Source organism: Mustela nigripes, chromosome 8, assembly GCF_022355385.1.
Source record: "Mustela nigripes isolate SB6536 chromosome 8, MUSNIG.SB6536, whole genome shotgun sequence".
Taxonomy (NCBI): Eukaryota; Metazoa; Chordata; class Mammalia; order Carnivora; family Mustelidae; genus Mustela; species Mustela nigripes.
The window spans coordinates 52,845,347-52,863,908 of NC_081564.1; the positions used below are offsets into that span (position 1 = coordinate 52,845,347).

An 18,562-nucleotide genomic window follows, 5' to 3' on the forward strand; every position below is an offset into this window, starting at 1 on the left:
TAGAGGTAAGAGCCACAACCAGTTGGCTCTTTGTTTGGGGCAGCCCCAGGCCTTTCTCCCACATACACACATGCTACACTGCTGTTGATGCACAGTTGTAACAACAATTTCAGATTAACTGTCCACAGATAACCGAGAGGAATACCTCTATTCCTTGCACCGCCAGGTAAGAAAGATCTCATCCAACTTAGGGGAGGTTGCTTTTAAGCAGCTTGGTCTTCAAGCTGAAAGGGGACTCACTGTGGTACTCTTTACCTTGGCCCATAGGCTTCCAATAGAGGATGATATTTGGGGAGGTAGTGCTCCCGTAATTCCTTCCTTTGCTTACTGTCACATTGCAGTGCTCTTTTAAGAATATGAGTTTCCATTTACCAGCACTTGGTACCTTATATTATTTTCTAAATTTCTGTTGTGTTTGGAAGAAACTCTATTTGTAAAGTGTATTTGTCAGCCACCCATCCTTTCAGTATTGATTATTATATTATTTCTTGGCACCTTGGTGCATGCATACATGTAAGTATCTGCGTCTGAACCTACTCATGCTGCCATATCTCCCAGAATCTCAAGCTCTGTTATCAAATTCCCACAGAAAGCTTTGCTTTTTTCTATATTCTATTTTTTTAAAGATTTATTTATTTATTTATTTGAGAGAGAGAGAGAGCATAGGCAGGGGGAGAGGCAGAGAGCTAGGGAGACACAGAGAATCTCCAGCAGACTCCCCACTGAGTTCAGAGCCTGACATGTGGCTCCATCCCACAACACGGAGATCCCTACTTGAGTAGGACGTTTAACCAACTGTGCCACCCAGGGACCCATTCCTTCTATATTCTTTGCTAAATGCTGCCTGCCTTGTGTAGCTGCTGCTCTCTCTCTTTCTGTTTTTTAACATGTATGGCCTGTATCTTCATCCTAATTTCTGTTGCAGTCTCTGTGATTAGTTTCATCTGCACTGATGTATACATGTTCTGCTGTCTGAGGCAATTAGGGAGGAATTTAGAAGTCCATTTACTTGGCAAAAGAACTTTTCTCCTTGGATCTCTGACCACTGATGAGAAACATAAATGATCTGCCATTCCCTGTAAAAAAACATAAGATCTCTCCATCAAAAAGTATTTCATTACTAGGCACTGCTGAATCAAACATCCATGTCACAGATGTTACAAAGTCCTTATAATCGAAAGATCTTTGCATTTAAAGAGATATAATGATGCACATGATGAATAATAGGTTGAGCAGGTAGTAAAAAAGAATATAAGAGAAACTGTGGATAGCAGAAAGTCCATACGGTTGAGCCCAAGCGACCTGGGTTTGAATCACAGCACTGTGTCCCACTGACAAGTAGTGTTAACTTAAATTACAAAGCACCTGTTCTTCTTCTTCTTCTCCCAAATTCATATGTTGAAGTCGTACGTCCATGACCTCAGAATGTGACTATAATTAGAGATAAGCTCTTTACAAAGATAATTAAGTTAAGATGAGGTCACTGTATAAGCCAACCAGTCTGTGGTATTTTGTTACAGTAGCTTAGTTTCCTAAGAAAAAATTAGAATATTCACAGTTGTCTCATAGAGTTTTTTTTTTTTTTAAGATTTATTTATTTATTTTAGAGAGAGAGATGCAACGTGAGTTGGGGGGAAAGGCAGAGGGAGAGGGAGATAAGCAGACTCCCTGACTAGTGGGGAGTCTGACACCAGGCTTGATCCCAGCACCCTGAGATCACCACCCATGCCAAAATCAAAGTCAGATGCTCGACCGACTGAGCGACCAAAGTGCCCATCCATAGAGTTTTTGTAAATTAAATAAGAATAGAATAATAATCAGAACATTAGCTGTAACTATCTTATTGTAGGTGCAGGGTTCAATGCTTTACACTTGTAAATGCATAGCACGGTGGCAGCCACATAGGAGGTGTGCAGTAAGGCTATTTTTATTTTCCCTTATTTAGTGGAATGAAGAGATGCTAAAGTGAAAATATCCTCCAATGGAAGGAGAGATGCAAAGATAAAGGAAGAAAGAATTGTGTGTGTGTGGGGGGGGGAATCTCGTAAAAGGGGAAAGAAACTGAGACACATTGTAAGGAAAAGAAGAGAAACATATCAAAGGCTCCCTACAGCTGAGAGTAACAGACTCCAAAGTAGTAAAGGACCAATCAGTACCCGGTTCTCAGTGTGAACAGAGGAGAACTGTTTTCCTGTAAAGTACTTTTAAGGTATATTTGGCCAGGACTGTCACAAAGTGTCCAAGCTTTTACTTCTATGTGATCCGGTAGTTTGTATGATGTCTGTGCTACAACTGTTTTAACAATATTAATAGTAAGAATGGAGAAAGGTTATCATGAAGTCATACACAGAACTGTATTGACTGTTTTTTATTTCCTTTTTAGCTTTTTGAGTTACTGACACATTATTGCTGCAAAACATATGTAGGGTCAATTCATGCTGAATAGTTATTAGAAACCATGATAACAAAAGTCATTACACTGCAGTTCAGTTTTGACAGTAAAATTTCTGCAACATTATCACAAATCCTCATGCATTAGTGCAATGATCCTTACTATAGTTTCATATTAGAATCAAAAGATTGCTGTAGCATGCTTGATACAGAAAGTCAAGCAGGCCAAATTCTTTTCTGCTTTTACAGATAACATTTTTGCTCTTTTTCTATGTACATCAATGCAGATAGTAGCTTTGCTTTTTATACTTTTTTCAATAACCTATGAGTACATTGCATATCTTTCTTTAAAATGAGGATTTTTTTTCGTTGAAAGACCACACAATTCTGATTACCAGTACCCAAGGAAATAATTTGAAACTGATTTTATATCTGACACAACTCCATGGAATTCTAAAACTGTATTATTCACTCCATTATTACTTTCCTCTTTTGGATAGCGTATTGGCTGTGTATACATGTTTGTTTTTGTTTTTAAATTGGTGATTTACTATGAGGGAATAGTATAAGATTTAAAAAAGGAAACTGTCATATTCAGGATTACTTCGATCGGAAAGCTATGTGAGCTACCTTTAGCTGACAATACTCTTCCATAGTCATTTATTAACAGAACTGAAAGGGGCCAGATTGTACGGGTACATTAATTGTATATTTTTGGTAGTGTAATTTACTCAGGCCCATTTCAAGGAAACAAAAGAAATAGAACTGGTGAACTAGTGCCTAGTGAATTGGTGAAGAACCTCTGAAAATCGAGTAACTTCTTCTTTAGTTGGAAAATCAGGTTTACATAGGTGTACAAAGAGTATGGATAAGTAGACACATTTCATTATGCACAAAATATGTTCTCTGAAAATGTGGATGTAAATATAATACTGCTTACTCGTGTTATAGCTGAGGTGATTGTGGCTTGCTTGGAATTGCTTTATAATTGCAATGTGAAGATGCCAGATCCCATCAAATTAAAATATCGAGTGTCATGGTCTGTGTTGTTTTGGTTGTTCTCTTCTCCATCTGTGATTTTACGGACTTCTTCATGAAGGTTCAGATAACATATTTCCTCTTTGGGTTACTTCTAGGATATTTCCAGTTGTTACAGCTAATGTGCATGGGCTCTTTTAATAAATGTATATGTTCTGATGGTGTTTTTAGTATAAGATTTGGATGAAACTCTGACTAACCGATGAGTTACTGCTAAGTCTATCCCTCAGACTTTCTCAATTATGTGTGTATATACATGCTTTTCTATTCTGTAACCCTCTGTCGGCTTTACCTAAACAATCAGGTGTTAGTCTATTGCTCTATTTCTTCCAGCACCTGAGTAGGTTCTAACTGGTTATCATAATGTCAATATTACCCTATATTTCTGTCCTCTCTCTCCTTAATTCACGCTATATTCTCAGGTTTCATAAACTATTTTATACCTATAATAGACTAGGACCTCTTTCATAACAGTATAGCCACATCAAGATTTTGTATACGAAGTAAGGGCTATATTTTTATCTAAAGAATAATAACAGTATCAGTTGTCACATCTTCTATGTGCAAAATACACAGTTTGTGAAAAACTGTTCTGGGGCTTTATATTTAAAATATATATTTATGTTCCATGGGATTGTTGAAAAAATTAAATAAAACTACATATAAAAGCTTGCAAAGTATAGTTAGCACTTCATAAATATTAACTATTATGACATACTTCTTATAATAATCCTGCTAGGGAGACATTAATATTTCCATCTTTTTCAGAGGCTCGGAGCGACTAAATATGTTGTCCATAGATATTCCTTCCCACTTTCGATAAGAGTAAAACTCTGAAAAAAGAACAAATGACCTACAGAAAACATTTAGTATATGAATATGCATTTCCTATATTAATATTCATGTTAATAAGTGATTATAAGATACAGTTCTGTAGATTTGGGGAATGATGATTACAAGAGTCATTTTTTCAAATGTTTATGTCATTGTGATGCATATGTGTAGTTCAGAACTAAAAAAAATCATTATACTGATACTCCCACAGAATTGCAAATCAATTGCAGTTCTAAGTCATGCATTAGAGATGCCTAAGTAGAAAATATACCTATTATAGGAGGTGCATATTATAAACATTTTACTTGTTTTATTATAATTTTTAACATGGTCCTTGGGTGATTAAAAATTATTATTTCATTCCACAGCTGCACTACGGCATTTTAAAAAGTCAGAGTTCTAAGTCTACATGGATTCCAGTGAACATAATATATATATATATATGTATATATATATATATACCAGTTTTTTCCTAGGGCATTATAGGTAATATAAAAAATACTTGATTTACTTCTTTTTAAAAGTTATAGGTAAGCAAAATTTCCTGAATGTGTGATTTTATGACATTAAATTTTCTCCGTTTCTCCATAGAATAATACTTTGCAAGAGTTAATCTATTAAATACTGTCAGTTGTAAACAGATTTTCTAGGGAAGGGTTCCAGGGATAACAGGAAATGCAGGATTGACAGAGTTAATAGGTTTCTTAAAATGGGATTTCTCAGAATCTTTATTATGCAAATGTGGCTTCAGTTTTTATAAAGGGGATATAGTACGCAGTGTGCCATATATATGTATGTATAGATGGTAAATATATAATACATCTATCTCTATCTCTGTATCTGAGTCTCTTTATACATAGACTTTCTTAACCTTAGCTCTACTGATATTTTAGGCTGGACAGTTTTTGGTGTGTGTGTGGGGGGGGGCGGTTTAGCACTATCCTTGGCCCCTATCCATTAGATACCAGAAACACCCCTCCCAACATCCCCCCAGGTGTGATAACTAAAAATGTCTCCAGGCATTGCCAGATATCCATATATCTCGAGATCACTTCTTCCTAGTGTAGTAATGAACTGGAGAGAGGAAGGGCTCACACAGAGATGATGAGCTTGCACAGGGCCTTTTGAGCAGATACTCACAACACTTGAGCTCACCACAATAGCAATAGGAGTTGCCTATGAAATTATTACAGTAGTGCAATACATACTCAGTTAATTTTATGATGCTATGATGTAATACTTCATCTTTTTGTTTGTTTATATTTATCTAATATAAATATAGCTGCTAATGGTGCTATACATGGTCTTTAAGTTTGTGTAAATAAGTTTTGGTAAATTTTAACTTTTTAAAATAGATTTGAAAAAAAATTAAAAGATTTGTGTATATTTTATGGGAGTAAATGATGAAATAGACTAGTATGCACATATATTTTATGGATTCATGACTTACCTAGCTTTTCCTTATTTTTTGTGGTATTTTTAGGCTACATGGTTCACCTGTGAGTTTTTTCAAATTGTCACAAATCTCAAAAATTTTTTTTCCAATTTATTTATATGTATGTGTATATGGGGGTGTGTATGTATGCATGTGTATATATACATGTGGTCCAATGCAGTTCAAACCAGTGTTGTTCAATGGTTGACTATAAATATGAAAATTTACTATGAGTGTCTTTGATATATCAGGCTTTCACTAACATTAAAAAGCTGCCTATTGCTGTACATCTCCACTAGATTACCTTCTTAAAATTGCTTAAAAATACATAAATCTACAATTCCCTTAAAACTGGTACTAGACTGAAGAGCTGGTTTGATTTAAACCAAGCTGACCTTTCTAAAAGTATTAGCTAGAAATAAACACATAAGTTTTGGTGCTTTTCTCAGTTTGGACAACAGAAGGGACAGAACAATAGATGACCAGCTGTCCACTCTTGTCTAGGATCACAAAAGCTCTTCAGAGATCTCTTGAGAGTTCTTCAGGGAAAAGGGCCAGTAGAAATTTAATGCAAGCTTATCAGTCTATAAAGTGCAGCAACTCCTTTTGAACAAGTGTGTGGGGGGTGTGCATGTGTGTGTGCGCATGTGGTAAAACTAATTAATAGTTACGATTTTCCCAGGAAAGAAATGAATTTCCATCTACACAGAAACAAGCACTCAAAAATCACTACTTGAAGCCCAATTTTAATATATGCAAGATAACAAGCAATATAAAGTACTCATGAAAAAGAGAACCTAAAACACTTTCACATTTCTTTAGGAAAATAATTTTATTTATTGCTAGAATTGACTTTGACTCTTCATCAAACCATTGTAAAGGGAGTATTCCAGGAGAAATGGAAAAGGGGAAGAGAAAACATGCTAATTGAAGTCTATGGATGATACAACATTTTTGAGAATTTAAAATGCAAACTTTGTCTAATGAAACCTAGGTGATGCAGATTAGACAGCAAAAATCCATTATTCTTCCATTGGTGGGGTAAAAGGATATTGTTGAACTCTGTTTCTATGCTCTAGTCTAGAAAAAAAAAAATCCCTTGATTTCTGGGAATCACAGTATTCGGCATGGAAGGTGAGTTGAAGTGGCGTATTCCTGTCCCTTTAATTGTATCAAAACAATGGACATCAGTGCACTGGATGATTAATAATTTATTTGAATGAAGGAATGAATACTGTTTGAATTCTGTGAGACCCAGAAGTATCCCCTAGGGCTCCAAAGTAGTCTCTGATTTATGTCCCTACATGATTCTTTAATAAGCCCAGGTTGCTTAAAGAAGTTTCTCCAATTTGAGCATATCCATTGCGGGTTACTCTTACTACTTTTCAACTACTGGTACACTCAAGCCTTCAAAAAATATCACAGCACATGCTCATTTTACAGATGGTTGGAGAGAATATTGGAACGTAAGTTAAGACAACTGTCCTAGGCCAACTTTTTTTCTAATTAACTGTGTATGTAGTAGATCACTGGACCACTCTGGCCCTAAGGTTCCGCAGTTGTGAAATAATCTTTTATTTTACTTTTACTTTTTATTTTGTGTGTGAGTTTGTGTGTATGTGTGTGTGTGTGTGTGTATGTGTGTGTGAAATAATTTTTAATTTCAAAGAGATGGGTAAAATTTCTAAAGGTGTCTCCAGTTCAAAAATTTTACAATTTTAGAACTGCAAAACTTATCCATAATCCTTATGAAATTTAAATAATTTCTAATTAAATAAATGGTAGTCCTTTCCCCACAAGAAAATCATTATTGAAAAATTGGCTTCAGTGAGATAAAATTATAAAAATAATTAGTGAATCAAATAATCTGTTTCAGTTGGACACAACATAATGCATGACTGCATTTTACATGCTTTATAAAGCCTGGTGAGACAGTATAGGATTGTTTAATAATGCTACAGTAGAAGGGCAGTGTCATGATTATGAAATGAGTTGGATTTTTAAAAATCCTATATTTGATTTCTATCTTAGTTCCCTCTACTTGGATGACCTTGTGACACACTCCATCTCAGTTTCGTATCTTAAACTGGAGATGATTGTAATAATAATAATAATAATAATAATAATAATAAATTTTAGAGGATTATTAATGGACATTACAAAGATAGTATTTACAAATGGCTTGGCACAGATACCAGGTCCATATAAGTGGTTGTTAAGTGATGGCTGATTCTATAATAATTTGTATTCCCTCACTCTGAAACTACCAAGAACTGGAGTAGATAAAAGTTAAGCTTCAAAAGTGGTTTACAATAGAATTAAAAATATACTTTAACCAGTTTCAAAAGGGATCTTGTTTTCAGCCAACAGATACATCAACATTTGCATGCTTGCTTAGCTTACCTTTCTTTGCAGACTTGAAGAATTTGAGATAGAAATTAAAACAAACACATGATTTTATCAATATACTCATGGACTTCTAAAAAATGAAAATCTTTTTTGAAGTCTTTCAATGAAAATATCTATTTTTACATAGAAGTACAACCTGTTTTTCAGATATTTTTCTTTTATTCCCCTTTAGTTTTATTTTAAATTTTGAGATCTGAAAAGTCTTAGATTGGATTCTATTCCATCATTACCCATGAACAGGGAAGACAGGAATTTTGAACAGTCATTTTTGTTTGTTTCTGATTTTTGAAGGGGAAAATATTCATCACTGCAAAAATTTAAAGCACAGGAAAGTATCAAGAAACATGTGCAAAGGAAGGAGATATAATTTTATCACCAAGAGTAATACTATATGATTCTTTTTAAAAATTTTTTTAAAATACTATACGATTCCGATATTTGAACCATCTGTATATAAAATTGTGTTAAGGAAAGGGACATTATTTTTTGTACTTAATTTGTTTTATTCCTCCATTAAGCTTTTTTTTTTTAACTACTCTTGGCCTAAAAATACAAAGAAGTATGGAAATGTATTATTTGCATAGAGAGAATAATACTCCGTAAGAAACACTAAAATCAAAATGTAATTATTTACCATGCCAAAAGGAATCTATGCTCAGAAGCAATGAAGTTATTATAGAACAGGAAAATAATACACAAAATTCCTTAATGTGAGATCCGCTTTATATAAGGAAATTAAGTAAGGGAATCAGAGGTCGAATAGTGCTTCTGTATACCCAAAACTAAACTGGTCAAAGGACTAAAACATACATATATATAATACGGGAAATGCTGCAATATCAAAGAAATGGACTAAAATATTAAAGGGTTTTATTCTGTTTTGATGGCCAAATTCCATCCTGTAAGCAGTGCCTTAGACGCTAATGACATACGATTTCTCACTGACAGATTTAACAGCATCAATAAGGCCTTTCTGTCCATTGCAGCAAATTGATCCTACATGACACTGACAAGGGCAGCCTGCACTTAATGACCTCCATTGCTGAAGGATGGAAATGAAAAATGACTGGAAGTACAAATAAATCTTGGAAAGTTTCCCTGAAACAGGTGTGTTAAAAGTGATTCGTTTGAGAGATCATCACAAATATAAACTCAGTCTCCTAGCATACCTCACTGTCTGTTCATACCAGGGTCTCACTCCTTGAATCTTGAATCACAGTTTGCTTTAATTCCAACATCAAGACAATTTTATTCTTACTATGGAAACACAGAGTGACGGATCTCTCTGAAAGGCATGATTTCTTCACATTTATGCAGGTATCTATTTCTCATTTGCCACCAAAGGATTCTATATAAACTGATAACAAGTACCCATAAAATTTATTTTTGCTTCCCTCCTGGTTAGAAAAGGAAATACAGTATAGCCATCGATTATTTTCTCCTCCTCAATTATCAGGAACAAATAGAACATGTTTAACCTCAATAACAATGTCAAATGCATGAAATGATTGGACAAATGTTCCATTGATGTCCTTTCTTTGAATCCTGCACATGGTCTGAGGACACTAAGATTTTGGTGTATAGTTTTTTTTTTATCAATTCTTTCACAAACACATTAATTTGCTACTTGCTACTAGTTTTCAAGAGAAAAATACACACTCTTTCTTTCAATGTATTCAGAAACTTTAACTCCCACCAGAGTAGATGGATGGGAAACATAAGGGAGTTTAGAAGCAGCACACCAGATGAATGTAATAGTTACAGTTGCATAGTATCCTTTTATTTTCCAAAAAACTATGGATGTCTCCTTTTTATTCCTTATCAGGTTTCCTCTGAGGTCAGTCTTATTTTACAGATGAGAAAACTGAGGTCAGAAAGGATAAATAATTTGCCAAGATCACTGAGCTAGTAAGTGGTAGAGACTGCACTCAAATCCTGGCCTTCTGTCTTCCCAATATTCCACAATAAGGAGGGGTAAGTACAGTACTGGAATATTCAACTACTACTAATTTATAGTAGATTAGAATGGGTGGCAACAATAGGAGAAAGGGTTCATAAACAGTCTACTGTTTCTTAGGACTAGGTGGATTGTTAAAAAATAATCATGATTCTATATTTTGAAATTTAGATTCTGTGAAGAAACAAAAATTCCAAGGGAAATGATTTTTCATGTCAATGAGTATCTGGGGAAGAATACAGAGGAAGTGGATTTTACAGAAGATTTTATAAAATATATGAGAATTTCTACTGATTTCCTGTAACTACAAAGGGTCAACTATTCTTCAAGGTTCTAATTAAGACTCCTATATTTGTTAAGAAAACAGAAACCAACATTTGGAGGCCATACAACATGAAGAAGATTTTGAGGTATATTCTGAAAAACTGTCTGTAGAGAAAAATGAAATTTGAAGTCTATGATAATATATCTAAAATCTATAAACTCCAAAAATTTGGTATTCCAGATCATAAAAAAGCAAATTAGTATAAAATTGTGGCTTAGACACTAAGTTTCTTCATTTCTCACATATCTATTCAAAATTGAGTTTCAAAGTTGATAAAAACATACAACAAAATTCTACAAGAAGAAAACATGACATTTGGTGGCATATAAAGAATCACCAGATTGAAGAGCCCATGACTGGACACATGTTACTTTCTGTAGTACATATGTCAAGTAAATCATTATTTAAAAAAGTTAAGAAAACTTACCTGTTTCTTATCTCGAATTGAAGCATCAAGTGATAACTGTCTATCATATAGATTGAAATAATTGTCCTTTTCTGTTAAGAAAGTAGTCTGTAATTTTTGATATTCTTGAGCTAAACGTAGATTTTCTTCTAGATAATCATCTTGTATTTTCTAGAAGATGAATATATATTTAAAATCATTTTAATTTCCTTGAATTTTTTCAACATCATTTGAATTATCTACAAATATTATATTACATATTATAGAAAAATAAAGTCAAAAAGGTACTTCCCCTGATACCAATATCCTCCTTGGATTTAATAATTTTCTTTCTTGATGCACCTATTTCTTTTCTTTCTTTTTTGAACACTGATTTGTCAGAGTGTCTATGACTTTTGTTCTCCCTCTTTCCCAGACTTCCCTCCACAATGCCTTGGGAAGTAGTACTCAGTCCTGAGATGCTCTACTCAGCTTCCTATGAGACTTCTTCCAGTTTACAACCCCTATTCCTTTCCCCAAACTCTAATGCTCAAATAGGTAGAAGACACTTAGAAGCTTAGAATTCTATCTCCAAGAGGTTCAGGGTGGTGGCACTCACTGAAATCATAGAGAATTAAAGGATAAAAGACAAGGAATACAACATTTAGAAGTACAATGAGAGAGCGACTATTTGATCCTACTATACGTTAGCTATATTAAATGTTTAATCACAGACCTGTACCCCTGGGGATAAAAATATATGTTTATAAAAAATAAAAAATTAATTAAAAAAATGTTTAATCTGTGAGCAGTTGAAAACTTTATAACACCCCCTCATGACTAAACAAATTTATTAAATCTAATACGATTCCCTTAGAATATAACTTTTGTAGTATTACCAATTGGCAAATTAGCTACCTATAATTTTGAACTAGATGTGTGAATTCAGTCCAGTTGCTGATTCTTTTTAACATTTGTATCACATACAGTTTTCACTGGTGCTTCAAAAAATACGGAATTTATCAACAGCCTTAAATGTTTTCAAACCTGCTAATCTAATAGTTCATTTTATGGAAAATTTATTCTAAGCAAAAGGTGTTATTCACTAGAACTTTATTCATAGTAGCAAAAAGTTTTCAAAACACATAAAGGTGGATTAATCATAATGATGATAACGGTGATTAAATAACTAGATATAAAAATAACCACTGTGAAGCAATTAAAAATATTTCTTTGTGAAAACTGCCATATCAAACCTTTAGAATAAATTGCTTAAAAATATATTGCAGTATGAGAACGTGCATAGATGAAATGTAATTCAGCAGAAAACTGCCTATACAAATATTTCTGTATTTACACACTTGAAGATTTATTAAGGTCAACAAACATATTTCTCATAAAAGCCTGGTATCCATATTGATCCCTAATGATGAATACTATGTCATAGCTGTTCTTCAAAAAGTCAAAATGATGAACTAAGAACCCATTTTAAATGTTCTTGTCATAATTCTGGCACAGTAATTTCAAACTTTAGAAATTTATATCTAATAAACTTACCTAAAATCACATAGAATTATCTTTTGGTAGGGGGACCAAATATCTATGAGTATTTTGCTTTGATGGAGCTACTTCTGAAGAAAAGGGTTGCAGTTCTTTTTGATATCTTAACACTTACTAAAATCTAAGTCTCAAGTGATTCAGTTGGATCTTTGATTAATGTTCTACTGAAGGTAGGAGGAGGAATCATTTTGAGTTATTTTTGTTTGTTTGATTTAACATAAGCACAGCCCTGATACCTAAGGTATTCTACTAGATTTCTTTCAAGCCCTAGGTGGCTACTGTAAACATTGCATTTGAGAGAAGTGGTAGGAAGGTTGTGGGATTTGCATTAAACCTATTTAATGGAACTTTAGTGAGGATGTATTTGGTACTTTATGGTTTGCTCACTGTGTAAAATGCAGTTTTGCAAATACATATACCTTCAATTTCTGTATGACACCAATTCTTACTGCTTTGTATGCCATAGTTAGATACCAAGAAATCAAATTGTGCAGTTATCAATGAATCTTCAAAACATTGTTACATCAGTCATGATATTTTACATTATCATTTCTCAATAATGAATTTATAGAAGGATTTGCCAATTTGCTACCTATTCCTGAAAGTCAGTAACCTTCAGATGTCCAATGAAGTTTCAGGTTTATAAAAATTTTAAATAATGATATTCTACTGACACTCTTTGAAAAAAATTTTTTATGCTTCACTTTACAACTTTGACTTAATTTTAACAATAGTATTATTACATGTGAGTGAAACAAAGAGGGAATGGTACTGGTGGAAATATGTTCAGGGGAAATAATGTTACCACTACTGGAGTTGAAGAACTTATAAAAGATTGGGGCACCTGGGTGGCTCAGTGGTATGGGCTGCTGCCTTCGGCTCGGGTCATGGTCTCAGGGTCCTGGGATCGAGCCCCGCGTCGGGCTCCCTGCTCCGCAGGAAGCCTGCTTCCCTCTCTCTCTCTCTCTCTCTCTCTCTCTGCCTGCCTCTCTGCCTACTTGTGATATCTGTCTGTCATGTGGATGAGTGAAATCTTTAAAAAAAAAAAAAAAGAACTTATAAAAGATTAACAGTAGGAGATATTTAACAAGGGCACAAAAGTTGGGGTCAGAAATATAATCAAAGGCAAGAAGAAAGCAGAAACTAACAAGAGAATAAGATGACTTCTACATGCTTTTAAATTCAAATCCAGCTGAATCTTATCAGTAAATCTTTTTCTTAAGGTCGTGGCTAAATATAAACTTGAAAAAAATTTTCTTCCTAAAACCATTAAAGAAAAATTTGATTGCTATATCTCTATGTTAAAATAATTGTTTTGAGTTTACAGTGTTATTTCATTTACTCATTCATTCATTTTCATTAATTACTTATTCAAAACTTTGAATTTAATAACTACTATATGCCAAGCTCTAGAATATAATGGTGAATCTCCAAAATTCATAGTCTTGTGGTAAAGACATGTATTGTAAATCACAGAGGGGCACCTGGGTGATTCAGTGGGTTAAAGCCTCTGCCTTCTGCTCAGGTCATGATTTCAGGGTCCTGGGATGGAGCCTCACATGGGGCTCTCTTCTCAGCAGAGAGCCTGCTTTTTCCTCTCTCTTTCTCTCTTTCTGCCTCTCCACCTACTTATAATCTCTGTCTGTCAAATAAATAAAAAAATAAAATAAATAAATAAAATCTTTTTAAAAAATCACACAAATATATAATTAGAATGCTGAATATATATTACTTGATATTATACTACTTGAGAAATAAAGATTTGAAAGAAGTATATAAAGAGCACTTACACAGTATATTTTTGCACTGAACATCATTCTAAGGATATAGCACATGTCCAGCCTTAACAAGAGTTTTTTTCTCTAGGTGCGTCATTGACTTTCACAAGGTATGGAACCCCTTGAAACATAACATTTTTCTGGGGTTACCTAATTAGCCTATGATACCCCAAGTACTGAGAAGCCATACCTAAAGAAAGAACTGGCTTCTCCTTCTGTCACCAAAAATGTTGAAAATTGAAGGCAGATTGAGACCCCAAGATATACAAATGGTAGGTTCTCCATTTTCTTCTTTACTTGACCTTTCTTATTTTTTAAACCATGTATTTCATCTTGGACCTTTCCTCCATTTTCAGTTTATTTTTCTTAGTCTTTCCCTCTCATATGGGGCAAATAAAGAATAGGGAATTATAATTAGAGGACTGGGTTCTTTTTCTACAAAACAGTAGCTCATCTATTTATGTTTTGCCCTGTGACACAGAGATAAGAACTTAGAAATAGGGCTGAAGTTGAATGTGGACTTATGAATTCCACACACAATGGAAAGAATTAAGACAAAAGCAATCATCTCAGTTACATTATTATCCTCATTTTACAGAGAAATGAAGGCTAGAAAAGTCAGGTAAGGCAAATTGTATTTTCCAAAAAAGACAACAGAAGTACTTTCACATGTTGTTCTAGATCTTGTTACTTCCTATCAAGAAGCATAATGTTTTTCTCTTCCCTTGTACCTGAGTAGACTTGTGGTTTCACCAGTCAAAAGTGTATGGTGGAAAGGATATTATGTAACTTTCCAGGCTAGTTTATTTAAAAATCTGATTTTAAAGAAGCCAGTTTGTTTGTTTGTTTGTTTTACAGATTTTATTTATTTATTTGACAGAGCGATATCACAAGTAGGCAGAGAGGTAGACTGAGGGATAGTGGGAAGCAGGTTCCCCACTGAGCAAGAGAGCCCGATGTGGGGCTCGATCCCAGGACCCAGAGATCATGACCTGAGCTGAAGGCAGAGGCTTAACCCACTGAGCCACCCAGGTGTCCCAGAAACCAGTTTATTTAAAGACAAACAAACCAATCAAATTCTGCCTGGACCTCTCTTTGGGGACATTCATCCTTAGATATTACAAGGAATCCAAATCCAGACCTCATGGAGAAGTTATGTGTAAGTGTTCCAGCAAACAATCCTACCTCATGTAGCAAATAACAGTCAGCATCACTCATGAATAAATGAGTCATTTTGAAGACGATTCCAATCCCTAGTTTCTGAGTCACCCAGCTGATGGTTCAGAAAGTGTGAGATAAGAGACAAGCAGGCTCTTCTGTGTCCTGCCCAAATTTCTGACACATAGAACCATAAGCCTTAAAGTTTGGCGGTATCTATTATGCAACCATGGTGACTGAAAGACCCAGACATCTTGTGTAAGATTACACACATACTAAATGGAGACTTGAGCTGTTCATCCAGGCAGACTGGCTCTATATCCCATACTCTTCACCATCCATATATTTCCTTTGTAAACTTGAGCCACCACTCAACACTATGCAGCACTGTCTTTATAAAACCTGATGATATTAAACAATCAAATAACAGAATTACCTTGTTCTGAACCTACTTCCACCAAGCAACTCTTTTTATAATCTGGCTAACACACGGCTTGTTGACATAGATAAAATGAGCTGCTGAAGGAAACTAGAACTTGGTCCCCTTTGAAGCCACTTTTTATTATAAGTCAGTATGGGTATGTTGGTTATAAATAACCAGTCTCTTCATTTTTTGTTTGTTTGCTTGTTTTACCTACACAATTCCATAGTCCATGATTTGATTAGGACTGATGCATTCACTGCAAGACCAAGTGCCCAAGTAATCAGACTTGTACAGCTGAGGATGCACAATTCTGGACTACGGTTGATGCAACAATGCTACCCATTGGCTCTAATGGAGGTCCAGTCAGATACACTTACCCTGGAGAAAGTTTAAACATATTTGAACATTTTTAAAAAATTTAATGTGGATTAATGGCAAAGGAGATTACAAGACAGAAACTTGATCTAAATATTCTGGAGAGATGCTTATGATTAAAGTATTTGCACTGTGCATGTATATGTAGAAGACCTACATAGCTATTTACAAATACTTTGATGTTATTCAAATAGTCCTAGTGTCCATACCTAAATTTATGGTAATGTATCACCTACACAGTCAGTCATTATTAATACAGGCATTTGGATTCAGTTTGCCAGTCCCCCTGGACTATAATTACATATTGTAAAAAAGTTGTCATCTTTGACCCAGTTCTAATTCTAAGTGTCCCATCCTGATATGATTATGTGTGGCTACCTCAGGTGATCTTTCCTGATGGTATGTTATCTCCTGATTCTTGGTTATTAGTAGTTTACTGTAGAAGCTCCTTGCTCTTTCCACATCCTGCCGGGGCTTTGCTGGCTGTTAGTGACACATCTGTCCGTGTTCTTACATAGATTGCACCGTACTCACTGGAGTCCCGTGGTTGGAAAGGATTGACTTCCTGCCAGCAGCACCAGAAAACAAAAATTGTATTGTGGTATTTTCTGATTAATTTAGTCCAGAGTATCCTCATGTTTAGCTTTTGTTCATTCAATCATTTGTTCAGCAAACCCTGAGTAAGTTTATTCTCTGGGTCCTATTCCATGGCTACCCCAAGGATTAATAAGAATAGAATGTCACCCTTTTCACCAGGAATTAGAAGCTAGAGTAGGAGGATGCAGAAGAGTAATCAAGTCTATTTAGAGGTATCTTTTGAAGTACCTGTAATCAATTCTACCAGGTGGAATTGATTCCACTAGATGGGGGAGTTGGTCAGAAAAGGCCTCATAGAAAAAATAATCAGAGATTTGAATCTTAGAACAGTCTTTTATTTGGCAGGGATCAAAACTCTCCTGCTACATGGGTCAATATATATTTGAGCAAAGCTGGGTGAGTCAGTCAAGAGGAATGTTTTTATGGCCCCTTTAGGACTATTAGATTGTTGTTACCTATGACTTGTGAATTAGGCTTTCATGGATTGTGTTAAATGTTCTGTTATCTCTAGGCTTTAAAATATTACTATGCAAACAATGAAAAGTACCCATATATTTAGTATCCCACTGATGCAGAGCATCATAAATAATGCTCCATTCCAAGCACCAGTGTTTTAGTAGCACATGATCTTGTACATATGTTCATGCATTAAACCAGTGATATCATACTATTAAAATCCCACATATGCCTTTGGCACATTTCTGCCAGTTTAGGACATTGGATTGGTAGTTTTGCATGCAGTGACCCTTTGATATTATTCAAGTAGGCAACAGTACTGAGACTAATTCATGGAAAGTGCAGGGGATAGAGTTAAGAATAAAGGAGACCTAGAGGCTTGAAGTCTCTTTGTGAACACTGTCACTTCAAAAGCATTCCCTTTGACTAATGGGAATTAGCATGGTGAACATAAATGCCTGAAAAACATGCCAATTTTCTAATGATATAACAGACATGGAGAAAGCATATGTATAGGTGCATCACCTACTGTGTGCAGAGAGGCATTACTGTATTGCTGTTCCCTTAAAATCTATACACCAATTACTACAGAAAACGAGAGTCCTCCCCAGTGTTTCCAAGAAGCAAGTCTGTAAGAATGATATGTGTCGATACCCTGAAGCCTCAAAGGAGCAAATAACTGTTCTAACTCTCCCAGGACCCACTTCCTTGTCTGTGCTGCCATGGAAACCAGTCTCTTGTCCAACATGAGTTCTCTGATAATTAGTCTTGAACATTCTTGATTTTTAAATGAACAAATCAGTCCTCCGCATCAAGGTTGTTACGTGCCTCAGACTCTATATATTACCATGTTTGACAGAATGCTCTCTATCCAGTAATTTATTCAAAATGCTTACTGAGCAACTGGTATACACAAAGCACTCTTGAGGACACTCTGAGAGGTCGAATAGCACCTGTCCCTGCCAGGTTACTGGTAGATACTCCACTCCAGCACCCCCACACATGACTACATACATATATGATAAACAATCAGGACCCTTTATCTTAGCTCCCTGATGGGGTTACAAATATAGATGCTGTCAATTCACTCATAAAGTTCACCAACAGAGACCATGACATTGCCTCTTAAAGAATTCAGAAGTATCCACTGAGTACCCATTGAGTATTAATACTCTGTATTAACCCTGCTTGTTCCTTATTATTTTTAGATGCTGTTCATTGTAGATATTTGAAAAAATACACAATTTCAGGGCTGAGGAAGCTTGCGATCAGATAAGGAAACTGAGGCATTCACAAAGCTAACTACACCAGAATACATCATCCATGAAAAAGGATAAAAGACATACCCAAATGATAGTAGTTCCATGAGAGATCAGATCCAGTGAAAGTGATAACCAAAGTTTCAAGGAAGAGTCATTTTTTAAAAGATTTTATTTATTC

General features: G+C 34.9%; 1 protein-coding gene across 1 annotated transcript in view; it reads right to left on the reverse strand.

Moving 5' to 3' along the window:
• Positions 1-18,562, reverse strand: part of CCDC178 (coiled-coil domain containing 178) — a 391,102-nt gene that overhangs the window by 134,774 nt on the left and 237,766 nt on the right. Inside the window, exon 18 of the mRNA XM_059408065.1 lies at positions 10,817-10,966. Within this exon, the coding sequence (XP_059264048.1) occupies positions 10,817-10,966 (150 nt within the window). The remainder of the gene's footprint in view (positions 1-10,816; positions 10,967-18,562) is intronic.